The sequence below is a fragment of the Grammomys surdaster genome, unplaced genomic scaffold (assembly GCF_004785775.1).
Source record: "Grammomys surdaster isolate TR1022 unplaced genomic scaffold, NIH_TR_1.0 885, whole genome shotgun sequence".
NCBI lineage: Eukaryota > Metazoa > Chordata > Mammalia > Rodentia > Muridae > Grammomys > Grammomys surdaster.
Genome location: NW_021605304.1, coordinates 294,975 through 311,153, shown reverse-complemented (window position 1 = coordinate 311,153; position 16,179 = coordinate 294,975). Strand labels below are relative to the sequence as shown.

Genomic DNA, 16,179 nt, shown 5'->3' with positions numbered 1-16,179 from the left:
AGCGTGGGAGGATGGCACCAGGGCATGGGAAGGCAGAAGCTGAAATACGGAAGCATGTTTGAGGAGCTATGAGTAGCGTCCCTTGCGTGTGCTTTGGTGGGAGGAAGAAAGTCTGCAGTGGGATACATGTCAACAGTATCTGGCACAAGGGCAGGAGATCCAGAGCCGCAAACGATGGACTTGAACCCCAACCTGAAGTGGTATGTCCATCAGAGGATTACTCTGTCAGGCTCAGTCATGGCATGGAAGGGCACTCTCTTCCTAACCCATCTTCCTGCCTTCTAAGCATGGGCCTTGACCTACGGCTTGGACACTCCCAGCATACAGTGCCCCCACCCCTCAGCCAGAATGGGAGGCAGGCGGAGGCTTTTTGCGGGGGCCGTGCTGGGTGGGCAGTTTTCCCAGAGCAAGGAGTGAAGTAGGACTGAGTTGGCGCCAGCTCCTTCAGATACAGACATTGCTGGCTGGATGGCCACCCTGTCAGGGTGAGCTTGAGCCCAAGGCTCCCTCGGGTACTGTGTCCCTGCTCTAGGGCCTTCAGCCCCATACCTCACGGTAGTGGCATGTCACAGGAGGCCACAGAGGCACCAGCAATGCCAGGAGCAGGCCATGGGCATAACAAAGCCAAGGCATGTTTGCTTCTAGGCACTGACAGGAAGAGGAGCCGCCTCAGCAGGACAAGGCAGGACCTGTGGGACGACACTAGGTGGAACAATCACAGATTGAGCAGAGCCACCTCTGCCCCTCGAGGGACCAGAGCTAGGGGAACAGCTCATGGCAGGGTAAGGACACTCAGAGGAGGGAGCTGGGGAAGGAAGGGTTTGGAGGGCAGTGAGGAGCCACCTCTGAAGGAAGAACTTTGATGAGTGTTGATGGATCTGCCCACAAGTGGGATGCTGGCTCCTTGGGTTCCTGGTAACATGCTGGAGGTGGCAGGACCGGTCATCATATCCATCATAGCAAAGCTCAGAGAGTTGATGTGACTTTTCTACTGAGGAAACTCAGGTCCAGAGGAGATATGTGAATTGCCTGATGTCCCTGAGCAGCCGCCAGTGGCAGGGAACCTGGGACCTAGACTGAGTTTTTTGGTTTGTTCATTTATATGTATGTATTTTGAGCTAGAGCCTCACATAGCCCAGGCTGGCCTCAAACTTTCCCTGTACCCTAGAACTTGGACTTCTAATCCTTCTGCCTCCACACTCTAAGAGCTAAGAGTATGTGCTACCACACCAGGTTTATACAGTGACGAATGGGGATTGAACCCTGGGTCTCTCACATGCTAGGCAAACATCCTACCAAGTTAGCTAAATCTGTAGCCCAGGACTGCGGGCTTTGATCTTTGGTGCAGTCTTTACCTTTTTACCATGGCAACCCCTTTATCTCAGGACCTAGTTAGGTCAAGGGTCAGCCCTACTAAGCAGGGGCGTGGCTCTCTGCTTCCTATGGCACCCAGCATGCTGATCATGCCTGATAAGCAGGAGCCACACTTCCATGGGGGGGGAACAGACGATAATGGGGTAGTAGAAAGAAAATGAGGTTCTGAGCCAAGTGTTGCCACCTTCCAGTCATTAATCCCAGCCTAGGCCTTCCTTCATTTGTATTATGAGGCATGGCTTAGACCCAGTGAGGCCCATTAGTTTCAGCAGAAGACTGGCACTAATGGGCGCTTGGAATTCAGAGTCAACCAGGTATAGCAGTATGTCCCTACAATCCCATCACTTAGGAGGTGGAAGCAGTCAGATCCTGAGTTCAAGGCCATCCTGGGCTACACAGGGATTTCAGGTCTAGCCTGGGTTACATGAAACTCTGTCCCAACAATAGCAACAGTGACAAGAAGCCAGGGTTAGAAGAGAATCTGTGTCAGATGCACTCATGGGTCCTCTCTGCAGAGTGAGGCCAGCCCGGAGAACGCGGCACGGGAACGGACTCGGGTAAAGACACTGCGTCAGGCCTTTCTGGCCCTGCAGGCTGCTCTGCCTGCAGTGCCACCTGACACCAAGCTTTCCAAGTTGGATGTGCTAGTGCTGGCCACAAGTTACATCGCCCACCTCACCCGAACACTTGGCCATGAGTTGCCTGGCCCTGCCTGGCCTCCCTTCCTCCGTGGACTCCGTTACTTGCACCCTCTTAAGGTAGGTCACTGGCCTAGGGACTTGGTCACAAACCTTGGGAAGCAGAATAGGAATTGAGGTCATTTTCTTCTAATTCTCTTAGAAGGAGGCCCGATGCTGGCTCTTGGGGTGGAGCGGGGACTGGGAGTGGCTGCAGGGGAATGTGCTTGCTCCAGGAGGAGGAAAAGACTGAGATTCTTAGTGTCAGGGGAAGAGAGGAACAGGTTCCTGGTCTGAGGCCCAGAACCCAGGAGATTCATCTGTCTCCAAACAGCTTCACCTTGTAGTGCAGCCCCTGCCTTTCTTCTCTCTGGACTACTGTTGCGGCAGACGTCTGCTCTCTGGGAGAACAGACCAAGGCCATAGTGCAGAAGCAATCAGATTGGAAGGCAATCAATCTGGGTCGGAGTGCTTCTAGCAGGCACCATGCCAAACTGTTACCTGGGTTTCCTGACCGCAGCTTGAGAATGTGCATGATGAAACAAGTAAAGAGCCAGCCATCTCTTCTAGAGTGCAAAATGAATGAAAAAAAGACAATTAACAATAATTGCACAGCAGTAACAGCCGCTATGATTGGATGCTCGGGACAAGGTAGAAGCTGAGCTGAGAGCGCTTTAGAGCGTTCCTATCTCTTGACTGCAAGAGCCAAAGGAAGATTATCCATGAGGAGATGTGAGGTCAGGGAGGGCAAGTGGCTGGGTGCACTTTGAGCCAGGGCTTCTGACTGCAGTCCTCTGGCTCTCAGCTCCCCTGTCCCCAGCAAGGGCCTCCCTCACAGGGACCTGGGAAAAGAGGTATGCTGTGAGCCAGGTGTAGTGGACCACACATAGTCTCAGTACACAGGAATCCAGGCAGGGGGATTGCCAGTTCCAGGCTGGTCTGGCAATGTAGCAAAACTCTGTCTTAAAATGGAAAAAAAAAAAAAGCCAGGTGGGAGGCACTCGAGAGGCAGAAGCAGGCAGATCTCTGTCAGTTCAAGGCCAGCCTGGTTTATAAAGGGAGTTACAGAACAGCCAGGGATAAACAGAGAAACAACAACAAAACAAACAAACAAAAGCAAGCAAAGGACTGTGCTGTATCATTAAGTGAAGGCCACCTTGCCTTCTAAAGGAATAACTTTTTTTTTTTAAAGACAAGATGTCGTATATTCCAAGCTGACCTCAAACTCATGTGTAGCTTGTAACAACCTTGACCCTCTGTTCCTTCCACTTCCTCCTTCTGGAATTCAGGCCTGCCCATCACACTTGGTTAGCCCTATGCTGGGGATTGAACCCAGGGCTTCGTGTGTTCTGGTCAGCACCCACCAGTCCGGCAGCTTCTTCAGTCCTCAACCTGATTTTTATGATGGATACTTTTGATTGTCTCTTTCTCTTACATATTGTCCTTTGGAAAAAGTTTTCCCCCTAGAGAATGTAGATGAAATGCAAACCTCTGAGACTAAATGGGGTAGGTTTAAAATGCTAAAGGTAGCCCCGGCACAGGGCCATGGGTAAGAGAGCAAGATTCTTATCTGTAAAATGGTGATCAATGTAAAAGGAAGCCCTTGTGAATAGTAAATGAACAATAAATATATTGGTGAAAAAGCAGAGAAGAGGGAAAAGGAACTGAGCCCCCAAGCGGGGAATGTCCGAGAGGAAGACAAACTCTGAGCACAGTAATTCTTGCAGTTTTTCATCTATCTATCTATCTATCTATCTATCTATCTATCCATCCAACTATCTGTCTATGAGACAGAGTTTCTCTGTGTGGGTTTCTCTCTGTGTGTAGCCCTGGCTGTCCTGGAACTAGATCTGTAGACCACGCTGGTCTCAAACTCACTGAGATTTGCCTACCTCTGTCTCCTGAGTGTTGAGATTAAAGGTATGCACGTACCACCGCCACTACCTGGCTAGTCTTGCATTTTCTAAAACCACCCTTGCTCCTAGTGGGAAGACCTTGAGCTCCCAGCAGGGTGTGAGCTGAGGAGCCCCATCCTGTCCCTCCTCCACCTCTCACACGCCTCATCCAGTGCACCTGTCTACCCTCCCTCCCCAAACAACTTGTGCTCCTCTTAAAACCTTCGCTACCCACAGTGGGGTCCTCCTATGTCTCTGTTAGACAGTTGGAACATTCTTTAAGGCTGTGATATTTGAGGGATATGTCAAGCAGGGGATGCCAGGGAAGGCCAGACTTAAGGTCCCAATGGTTCTGGACTACCCAGGACCACGATAGCTGTGTTAATCATCTCCGTCTTACGTCTTTTCAGAAGTGGCCCATGCGATCTCGTCTCTATGCAGGAGGTTTGGGATGCTCTGGCCTCGATTCCACCACAGCCATCACTACCGGCCAAAGATGCAGGGATGCAGAGCTGGGGTCCCAAGTCTCTGTAGCAGCAGATGGTCTCCTCCCCTCACCGGTCTCTCCAACTCTTGGTAACAAATGACGACCACGATCATCCTATTCTTTTAGACTGTGACAATACCTAAGGACCTGGATTGTCTGCCTGCTCTGCCTGTCTTCCCCTTGACTCTCAGCCTCTGGATTTGACTCAGGCTCAAGTTCCAAGTTCAAGTTTGGCTTCTGGCAGGCAGAGAAAGCAGTAATGATATCAATGGTAGAGAGTCCCGAGGAAACCCAGGATGTAGTTCACCTTTGGCTCTTCTACAGTAGTGACAGGAAGTGAAAGAGAGTTTGACATGGTTCAAAGTCAAGTTAGAGAATCATATTCCCCCCCACCCCCCGGGGCTCTTCAAGACAAGAAGGCAAGAAGACAGAAATTGCTCTGCCAGTACCGAGTGGGGCTAGGCCCACAGTAGCCCCAGGTGCTCACAGGTATACCAGGGGGCCTAAAGGGCTTTTGGTAGCAGTAAGTATGAACACATCTGGGGTCAGGTCACAAAGTCAGAGAGAAAACTGAAGAATGGAGTGCGATTTTTTTTTTAATTTCTCTACAAGATGTTTATCCAACATCAAAGAGTTTAGAGTCCTTCTCCCTGGAATATGGTGACAAGTGGGTCCCTTGTCACTGCCTTCCTACACCAGGGCCCTGCAGCCTTTCACATGTCAGGAGATGAAGCCCCCAGACTTACATGGCTTACAATCCAGAGAAACTTAGTTAGTCCCAGCTATCTAGGGTCAGATCATTTTAACACACAGGCAGCTCTGCCTTTGCTCAAGGAGGCAGCCCCTCACAGCCCTGCCTACAAAGGACAACAACACTCCCAGCTTTATCCCCTTGAAGGGCTCAAGACAAAGCAGGTGCATCACTCTCATGGGGTGATAAGCAATGTTCTCTTTGGTATGTTAGAAACCTCACCTCAAGACAATATAAGACAAGGTGGGCTTCAGCATGACTCCTGTACCATCAGCAACAGGGGCTTTATGGGTTTTGATATAACTGTACATTTCTAAATATCAGCACCCAGGGCCAAGTACTTCCCACAGGCATTGACATCCTAGGCTTGCCCCAAAAGTTCTCTAGAGCTTTAGTGGCACTTGTCCTTGACTCTGAAGAAATAACTAGAGACAAAGCATACACTAAGATGGGCTTTCCAAGACAGGTATAGTTTCAGGTTGGCTCCTGGGGTCTAAACATAGCAGAAACTGCCTTCCTCTCAAATTTCAGCCACCGAGGCCAACTGGAGTCCCAACAGGGTGCTCATGAGTGGAGGCTCGGCAGGCTGGGAGGGACTGGATCTGCTCCTCCATAGGGCTGAGCCCCTACAGCATCCAGGAAAAGGGGGTTGATGGGGTGACTCAGCAAGCTGGGGTGGAGAGAGAAGACACAGAACGTCCCAGCCTCAGCTGCATGGGCTGTGGGAGAGCAGCTGGGCTGTGGCTGGGAGCCATGACGGACAGCCTCAGCCAAGGCCAAACCCATAAATCTGCCTGGTCCCACATTTCTCCTCAGGGACCCTGAGAACTTGTACAGAGCTGATCCAGCAGCTGGACGGGGCCAGGCAGGGGCAGAGACCAGGTGTGGGAGAGCAGGAACAGTCTTCTTCACAAGACCATAAAAGTCCAGCCTGGGTGTTCTATTTTTAAAACCAAATAGCAGCATCTCCCTGGTCGAGTTGGAGGGTGGTAAAAAGGAGTGTGCCTGATTTCTCCTCAGTCGGTGACATATGACCTGTCTCTGGGCAGGCTGGAAACTGGCTTTGGGTGCATGCTGGGAGTCTGTTCAGAGATTAAAGCATCTCCCAGTAATTGAGTAGAGTTTGATCTGGAGCTTGACATGTCTGCCCTGTCTAGACTCAAGCTTTTGCCACATTTGACAACCCTTCAGAGATGACCACATAACACCACCCTGGTGAGGAATCTGAGGAGGGAAAGGAGGGTGAAGTTAGTAAAGGTCAGGTAAAGAACAACTCCTACCAGGAAGGTGCTTTGTTTTGTTTTGTTTTGTTTTGTTTTGTTTTGTTTTGTTTTGTTATGTTTTCTTGACATGGCTCACTGTGTAGCCCAGGCTGGATTTGAACTTGAAATCCTTCTGCCTCAGCAAGGACTATGGGCTCACAGGCCTGTACCACTCTGCCTAATTAGAACAAATTTCTAAATCTGTTACCAGGGAATCTGTTTTTCCCACTGACTAGGACAGTCACCTGGCACAGTCACCCTGAGGAGCCAGAGGGGTTGGGTTGTGGAGAGGGGAACCAAAGGAAGACCCAGGGCATGACTAGGCCTCACCCTCCCTGACCAGCACAATGCTTCCCTTGAGAAGCACCACACTGGAGACTGGGGTCTGTAAGTCAAGCCGAACAAGGAATGAACCTCTTTGTTTCCACAACAGAGGAAGAAGAGCACCTGCTGACTGGGAGAGCTATGCTCACCTGTGCTGGGGGCAGCGGATAAGAGCGGTTGGAGGCAGCAGAAGAAGCTGAAATCTGTCTCCAACAGTGGCTATTGTTCCCTAGGAATAGCATGTACAGGGAAGAGTGTGCAAAAGTTAAGGAGCACAGATGGCCGATGGTGTGTGGGTGCCCTGGTCCGGGAGTCAGAGGGATGGCTGCACCCTCCGAACCTAGTTCAGTTTTCTTCCAGTCCCTCTCAGGGTGAGATGCAGGTAGAGTGGAGAGGAAGACCTCCCTGTTGCCTCCTTCCGTTTGTCTGGCTGTGCCGCAAGAGGTCAGTACTGAGGCTTAGATAGAGCTCTGGGAGGGCAGAACTCGTCCAGCGCAGCACAGGAGTTCCCCTTTGGTGACAACGGACAATGGCTAATCTTGACTGTCAACTTCTTTGGATTGAGAGATGACTAGAGAGTTAGTAAAGTAGACCTCTGGGTTTGTCTGTGAGGACTTCTACCTCCTGAATGGCTTAGTCCATGGATGGATTCAAAATAGACTATTGATAAGCTGGGCATGGTAGTACCTGCTTTTAATCCTAGCACTCAGGAGACAGAGGCAGGGGTATCTCTGTGAGTTGGAGACAGCCAGGCCAACCAGTGAGACACTGCCTCAAAAACAAAATTAGACTAGTGGGTGGCAGTGGGATTGTGGACAGGCTGGAGGTAGGGGCTGGGGCTGTGTGCTTGGGGCTGTATATTGTCCCTGACTCCCTCCATGTAACTGCCGCACCCCTGCCTCTGTCTGCCATGAGAAAGAGCCGTCCCTTCCACATACTCCCAAAACCATGACACCAAGAAGCTGTGGACTGATCTCTCTGGGACTTTGGACCAAAATAAATCTTTCCTACTTTACATTGTCTCTATTTAGAATTTGGTCACAGCAATGTGGACTCTAACGAAGAGTAAGAAGATCAAGATGTTTTCTAAGAAATACTTTCCTTTTCTCCTGGGAAGAGCCTGACTAGGATGAATTAGATAATGTCAGCTTGTCCCCTTCCTTTTTTTTTTTTTCTTTTCCTTCGAGATAGGGTTTCTCTGTGTAGCCCTGGCTGACCTGGAACTCACTCTGTAGACCAGGCTGGCCTCGAACTCAGAAATCCGCCTACCTCTGCCTCCCAAGTGCTGCGTGCGCCACTACCGCCTGGCGCTTGTCCCCTTCCTAATACTAGCCTTAGAAGCTTATTCAATTCTAATCAAAGCTGGGCAAATAAGGGCCAGTAGGCCAAAGCCAGCCTTTACCTGTTTGTGTAAATAAAGTTTTATTGGAACAGCTCTATTCACTTGCTAACATTATTACTGTTGCTTTTCTCACATGGAAGCAGAAGAGCTGAGACAGATGCTGAAAGTCCTAGAAATTGGTTATCTAGACGACCGAGAATATTTCTGACTTCTACTCTCCCCATACATAATTCAAAACACCATGAGTATTATGAGTGTTTCTGGGAATCCTGGGTAATCTAAATGACCAAAACTATTTTCATAATATAAGAATACAAAATGCATGCCGGGCAGTGATGGTGCACGCCTTTAATCTCAGCACTTGGGAGGCAGAGGCAGGCAGATTTCTGAGTTTGAGGCCGGCCTGGTCTACAGAGTGAGTTCCAGGACAGCCAGGGCTACACAGAGAAACCCTGTCTTGAAAAACCAAAAAAAAAAAAAAAAAAAGAATACAAAATGCCATAGACCTCATTTTTCTCTTCCCTTCCATTTGTTTCTTCTCTTCCTTTCTTTATATTTTTTCACATTTGTGTTTGTGAGTGCCATGGCACACACATGGAGGTCAGAGGTCAACTTGTGAGAGTTAATTCTCCTCCCACCAGATGGGCTCCAGAGAGTAAACTCAGGTGAGCTTGGTGGCAAGAGCCTCCACTCTCTGTGCCATCCCACCAGCTCTCTTTTTTGTTATTGTTGAGACATGGATTCCCAGACTAACCTCTTATGGTTAGCCTTAAACTCAGCAGAGGCCTCTGGCTTCTTCAGTCTATTACCACATCTAGCTAAAGTTATGATTAAAATTAATAGTGTGTGTGTGTGTGTGTGTGTGTGTGTGTGTGTGTGTGTGTGTCTGTCTGTCTGTCTGTGATCCTCAGGCATATCATCTACCACAGGGTCTCTCATTGGCCTGACGCTCACTAATCAGGCTAGACTGGCTGGTCCCCAGGCTCTGGTCTCTTCCTCCCTAGCTCTGGATTTACAAGCATATACCACCGTGCAGTTGGCCTTTATTACATGGGTTCTGGGGCGGGGGGAGGTTGAACTCAGGTCTTTAGGCTTATAATGCAAGCATTTTACAGGGTGTGCTGCCTCTTTAGCTCTTTCTTTTTATGTTTTCAAAGATGGGGTCTCATGTAGCCCAGGCTGGCCTTCAAATAACTATATAGCCAAAGATGGCCTTAAACTCTGGATCTTCCTCCTTACACACCTCCTTCTTTGTCACCATCCTCAGGTTAATTCATGTTTTCCAATTTTTATATTTGCATGAGTGTTTCTCAGGGTAGTATATGTGTATGTGTGTGTGTGTGTGTTATTTTATGTATGAACATGTGCATGAGAGTGTGATCGCACATGCACCAACATGTATGTGAAGGTGACACATTGACATCAGGTGTCTCAGTTATTCTCCATCTTATTTATTATATTTTTAATTTTATGTGTTTTCTCCCATGTGTTCAACCTGTGTGTGCAGTGTCTGCAGAGGTCAGAGGTCAGAACAGCATATGTGTCTGCAGTGTCTGCAGAGGTCAGAGCAGCACTGGGTCTTTTGGAATTGGAGTGACAGACTGTTGTGAGCTGCTGTGTGGGTGCTGGAAATCAAACCCATTTTCTCTGGAAGAACAGTACTCTTAACTGCTGAGCCCCAGGAGACAGAGTCTCTCATTGAACCTGAAGTTCAACAATTTGCCTATCCTGGCCGACTAGTAAGGGCTATAGACCTCCACACTTCCGGAACAGCGTAGGTAGGACTGCACCCCAGTGCGTGAGGCCTCAGCTGTCTCCTGTGTCTCTGCTGTGTTGTTGTATCCCAGTCCTTCCCCCATGGAAGGGTAGAGGTGGTGTGGGGGGGCGAAGGTATGTAGAGGGGACGTGCACCAATGATGAGAGACTCTGCCTGAGTCTGCCAGGAGGGAGCCAGCCAGGCCTGGTGCAGGGAGCATGACACAGGGTGAGCACAGCCAAATGAAACGCTGTCTCAAGGAAAGAGGAAAAGCAATGTAGTGGTAGAGCCCCTGCGTAGCCCGCACAACGCCCTAGCTTTATCCCCAGCATCACAGAAAAGAAAACAGTGCATCATTCACATTATCCAAGCAATGCAAAAAACAGGTAGCAAAGCCCAGTGGTGGCGATGCAGGATGCATACCGTAATCCCAGCACCCCTTCAGGAGACACACAACCAGTTGTAATTCCAGTTCCAAAATATCCACCCAATTCCTCTGGCTTCCATGGGCACACACTGGTCTACACACACACATACACACCAAGAATTTTAAGAATAACTTTAGCTAGATATGGTAAAAGACTGAGACGAAAGCACTCTGCTGAGTTTAATACTCATACACAAGCTGGAGAGATGACTCAGAGGTTAAGAGCGCTGACTGCTCTTCCAGAGGTCCTGAGTTCAATTCCCAGCAGCCATATAATGGCTCACATCCATCTGTAATGGGATCCGATGCAAAGTCTTCTGGTGTGTATCTGAAGACAGCTACTCATATAAATAAAAATAAATTATGCACAAACATTAAAAGACTAAGGGCTGGAGATGTGGCTCACATGATGCCCTAGGTTAAATCCACAACACTGCAAGGCCTAAACCTGTACATATGAGAGAGGGTGTGGCTAAAGAGACAAGGGACAAGGGACAGCTCTGGCCCCTCATCTACAGCCTCTTGATAGTTTCAGTGTTCCAACTGACAAAGGCCAAAGTGGTCTGTAAGCTCCTAAATCCAAGTGTGCCGTCTCAGGACTTCACTTCTTGCCCTGCCCTGGGGAAAACAAAGAACTTCCTGAAGGCTGAATTAAAACTTGCTACAGAGGGTCTGGCCAGAGGGCTCCCTCGGCTTCCTCAAGGTTGAGGCTGCTCTTTTGAGGGTCTGGGTTCAATTGGTAGAAGCCACGTGATGGTACGCAACTGTCTATAACTTCCGTTCCAGAGGCTTTGGCGCCCTCTCCTGGCCTTCACAGGCAACCAGGCACGCACACAGCACACATAATGTGCTTGAAACACTTATGTACATAAAAGAAACCAATCTAAAACTTTAGAAACACCCATACACATAAAGAAGAAAAACCTCACAGAGTAAATCGACTAAAAACTTAACCAATCAAGTACTTTATTTAAAAATGTATCCAATGGTAATTGTATCCAATGGCAAATGCTTAATTTCAGCTGAGAGTGGTGGTATACACCTGCTATCTCAGCACTTGGAAGGATCAGGAGTCAAGATCATCCTTGACTACAGGTTGAGTTTGAGGCCAGCCTGGGCTACATGAGACCCTGTCTCAAAAAAATAAGAAAATTCATTGGGCATGGTTCTGACTTTCATCCTAGCACTAGGGAGGCAGAAACAGGCAGATCCCTCTGAGTTTCAGACCAGCCAGGTTCAGAGACCCCGTATTAAAAAATAAAAATGATTTTAAAAATCTTAGTTTTATTAGCATCTAGAAAAGTACAGCTAGAAACCATCAGATAACAGAATATACCTACCAGAACTGCTAATATCTGTGTCTTGATTAGGGCTACCATGGCTGTGATGAAATACCATGACCAAAAGCAACTTGGGGAGGAAAGGGTTTATTTCACAGTTCCATATAACAAGTTGTCTTAGTCAGAGTTCTTTTAGCGTCACAGAACTTATGGAATGTATATATTACAGGAATTTATTGTTATGACTTTTGTTTTGTTTTGTTTTGTTTTGTTTTGCTTTTTTCGAGACAGGGTTTTTCTGTGTAGCCCTGGCTGTCCTGGAACTCACTCTGTAGACCAGGCTGGCCTGGAACTCAGAAATCCACCTGCCTCTGCCTCCCAAGTGCTGGAATTAAAGGTGTGCACCACCACTGCTCGGCCTATTGTTATGACTTAAAGTCTGTAGTCCAACTAATCCAACAATGGGCAGCTGTGAATGGGAAGTCCAAGAATCGAGTACTTGCTCAATCTCATGAGGCTAGTTGTTTGAGCTGGTCTTCTGTAGAAGCAGATTTCAGCAGATGTGCTGGCAAGTATGTGCAAACAGTCGAAAAAGAGTAAATCTTCCTTCTTCCAGTGTCCTTACGTAGGCCTCCAGAAGAAGGTGTGACCCAGATTAAAGGTATGTACCACCACACCTGGATCTGGAATTTGCTTTGTTCCAGGCTGACCTTGACCTCAGAGATCTTCTTGCCTTAATCTCCTGGGATTAAAGGCATGCACTACCTTGCCTGGGCCTAAGCTTTTCACGGCCATTATGCCTCAAGATCTCCATGTCAAGATCCAGGTCAGAAACTCGTGTCTTCCAGCCTCAAGATCTAGATCACAGGTGAGCCCTCCAAATCTGGATTATAGTTCATTCCAGATATAGTCAAGTTGACAACCAGGAATAGTCACCACACAAGTAGTCTGTTATCAAAAGTAGTGAGGGCAGGAACTCAAATAGGACAGGAACCTGGAGGCGGGAACTGATGCAGGGGCCATAGAGGGGTGCTGCTCACTGGCCTGCTCCTCATGGCTTGCTCAGCCTGCTTCCTTATAGAATCCAGGATCATCAGCCCAGGGACGGCACCACCTACAATGGGATGGCCCTCTCCATGTAAATCACTAATTTTAAAAAATGTTCCATGGTATTGGCTACATCATGATCTTACCGAGGCATTTTTTCAATCAAGGTTCCCTCCTATCAGATGACTATAGCTTGTGTCAACTTGACAGAAAACTAACTAGAATACTTATATCTATTAAACTCAGTAAGTACACTCAAAAGTGATTTCACAAGTTATTTTTAAATGTCTACAAAAATGTTCCTAATGGCATAATTTGTGACATTTCTGTGATGATTGCTTCCAGTTGTCAACCTGAGACAACCTAGAATCATCTAGAAAGACAGTCTTAGTGAGGGATTGTCTCTATTAGGTTGGTCAGTAGGCACGTTTACAGGACTGCCTGTGTTTATTTTGAGATTGTTTTATTATGTAGCCATGGATGGCCTGGGACTCAATATGTAGACCAAGCTGGCCTCAAATTCACAGAGATTTGCCTGCCTTTGCCCCTGAGTGCTAGGATTAAAGGCATGTACATAATACTGTCTTAAGCTAGTTGACATGGGAACTGTCAGCCCACTGTGGGAAGCACTATTCCCTAGGCAGAGAGTACTGAACTGTATGAGTACAGAAATCAAACTGAACACAACCGTGCAGGTAAGTACATTCTATATTCATTTCTCTCTGATCTTTGCTGCGGGTGTGATAGGACCAGATATTTGAAACCTTGACTTCTTCGTAATGATGGACTGCAATCTAAAATTGTAAAATGAAGTAAACCTCTCCTAACCCCCAAGTTGCTTTTCATCAGGGTGTCCTATCTCAGCAACAGAAATGAGACTTGGGAAAGCCCCAATCTAGAAACTGTTGGTTTTCTAGGTTCCTGGGGCTATGAGATTCTGCAAATCCCTTTGTTGTTGCTTGGGTAGAGGTATTGAGTCTAGCTCTGCAGCCCACTGGAGGTTTTTTCAGATTTTACAATGAGCACTTGGGTAGGTTTCACCAATAGAGGGAGCTACTGGAAGCCACAAGGCTGGAGGAGAAAAGCAGGCTTGCCAGACTCTCCAGGTGGTGACCAGCATTTTTCCCAGCAGTGGCACTTGGCTCACGTTGCCAGCTTTTTCTCGTTCTCAGAACCAACTTTTTTTTGCACTCCTTCAAGATTCTAGCACGCTGGACGTGATAGTAATTATAGCACTGGGGAACCTGAGGCAGAAGGGTGTGAGCGAGCTCCTGGTCTGCCTGTGTTAAGCTGTGAGACAGTCTCAAAATAAGTAGATCAACAGGGTTTGGGATGTAGCTCAGTTGCAAACTGCTTGCCTACTGTTATGAAGCCCTGGATTTGATTCTCCAGCACCACATCGACGAGGTATAGCAGCACACACCTATAATACCAGCACTCAGAAGGTAGAGGCAGGAGGATCAAATGGTCATCTTGGCTATCCAGTGAGTTCAAGGCCGTGTAGGCTACGTGAAACCTGGCCCCAAAATAAATAAATAGAGTCAATGAGCTGGCCCGGCAGATACAGGCACTTGCCCGGAAAGCCCAGAGCCCTCCTTTTACGTAAAGATTGCAAGATTGAACTGACCTCCCAAAGTTGTCCTCTGAGCTCCACACGCATGTTACAGCTCGAGTGCACTGCCATTGTGCACTCCTCATTCATGTACACACTCAACAATAAGTAATAAGTGAGTAAATGTTTGCGTTGATTAAAGATTAGTTATGTTTTTATGTTTCCAATCAGACTAATTCCAACAACAGCCTAGGTGACATTCTCTGGGCATCTGACTGTGCCCCCAACCAGTATCATGTGGAATAGCACCTTTTCTTCTTTTTTAATTCATTAAAAATTCATTTTAAACAGGAAGAAGTGCTGAGTGTGGTGTCACAAGCTTTTAACTCCCGCACTCAGGAGGCAGAAGCAGGAGAATCTCCATGAGTTCAAAGACACCTTTGGTTTACAAAGTGAGTTCCAGGACAGCCTGAGCTACATAGTGAGACCCTTCTTGGCTGTAGAGAAGATGTAGATCCAAGCAGCTCTAGTTAATCAATCATCCGAGTCGTGTTGGCATGGCTACAAAAACAAACACAGGCCTCTGAGAGCAAAGCATCATGGATGTGATTTCTGGTGTGAAGAATATCAGAGGAATACCAGTCTGGATACACACTGTGTGGCTGGACACTCCCCTCTCACCTATGAAGATACATAAATAAAAATGGCATCTTTCTTTCTTTTTTTTTTTCAAGAAAGGGTCTTACTATATATCTCTAACTGTCTTGGAACTCAATCTGTAAACCAGGCTGTTCTCAAACTCACAGAGATCTGCCTGCCTCTGCCTGCCTAGAACTGGGATTAAGGGTGAATGCCACTATGCTTGGCCCAGAAATGACTTCTTTCCTAAAGTCTTCACGACCCTTCTAGGTTAGTGTGGTTATTGAGAATATCTAATACAATAGGCACCTTGCTGTTGCTATGGCCACCACTGCATGTGTTTAATATCTTTTTTGCAAAGGCTGACTCTTTAGCCAGGGTGTAAGCATGTCTGTGGAGCGTGTCCCAGGCAATTTATATAGCTTACAAGGAAATTCATGTTGAAAGATTACTTTTGAGGGTGGAAGAGAGGGTGGACTCGGCTTCGTAATGGATAGTGTACCATTTTCTTCACCCAGTTAACTACACTTCTCCAAATTTGTCATCATAATCTGTGTCCAAATAAAGCAGAAGACAAACTGCTTACTTTAAAATCTATTTTTATCTGCACTCAGAGTCAAACCGTTTTCTTTAGATTGGCTGAAAGAATAAAGCAAGCCTTGATTACAGCAGTCCTTGGGTTCTGTTAGAGACACTAGACAGAGCAAAATGAATAGAGGGTTTCCTCACTCACTTTAGACGACTTGTTTTTATTACTCCAGTTGTGTTCCACGAGCCAGTCTTGATTTAAAAGAAAAGAAAAGGGAAGGGAGGGGGGGAAGGGGAAGGGGAAGGGGAAGGGGAAGGGAAGGAAAGTGTAGAGTGCTGGACAGATGGCCCAGTGATAAAGAGCACTGGCTGCTCTTCCAGAGGATCCTGGTTCAAGTCCCAGCACCCACATGGTAGCTCACAACTGTCTATAACTTTAGTTCCAGGGATCTGATGCTCTCTTCTGGCCTCCATGGGTACCAGACACACATGAGCTACTGCACAGACATAGACGCAGGCAAAACACCATCCACACAGAATAAAAATAAAAATAAAATTTTAATTAGCCGGGCAGGGGTGGTACACATCTTTAGTCCCAGCACTTGGGAGGCAGAGACAAAAGGGTCTCTCTGTAGGCCAGCCTGGTCTACAGAGAGACTTACAGGATAGCCAGGAACCATCCCTCAAAAATCAAACAAACTATTTTAATTAAAAATAAATGTAAAATGTGAGATCTACCAAGCTTCTTAAAGCCTCCCCCGCCCCGAACCCCATTGACACTGGAGACTGATCCCCAGAAGTAAGATTGTATGGGACTTGCTTCTTCTTTATGGTCCTG

At 47.5% G+C, this 16,179-nt stretch overlaps 1 protein-coding gene across 1 annotated transcript; it reads left to right on the top strand.

Annotated features, from left to right (window-relative positions):
* Positions 1-472: 472 nt before the first annotated feature.
* Tcf23 (transcription factor 23) lies at positions 473-7,848 on the top strand. The gene is made up of 3 exons (XM_028782823.1): positions 473-782; positions 1,890-2,132; positions 4,357-7,848. The coding sequence occupies exons 1-3, from the start codon at positions 564-566 to the stop codon at positions 4,531-4,533; spliced, it is 639 nt and encodes a 212-aa protein (XP_028638656.1). The 5' UTR covers positions 473-563; the 3' UTR covers positions 4,534-7,848.
* The last annotated feature ends 8,331 nt before the right edge of the window (positions 7,849-16,179 follow it).

Excerpts from the sequence above, each read along its gene's own strand:
- Tcf23 (XM_028782823.1), top strand. The coding sequence starts at position 564 with ATGTCACAGGAGGCCACAGAGGCACCAGCAATGCCAGGAGCAGGCCAT. Across the intron at positions 783-1,889 it reads GGGGAACAGCTCATGGCAGG|AGTGAGGCCAGCCCGGAGAA; the intron begins GTAAGGACACTC and ends TCCTCTCTGCAG. Across the intron at positions 2,133-4,356 it reads GTTACTTGCACCCTCTTAAG|AAGTGGCCCATGCGATCTCG; the intron begins GTAGGTCACTGG and ends ACGTCTTTTCAG.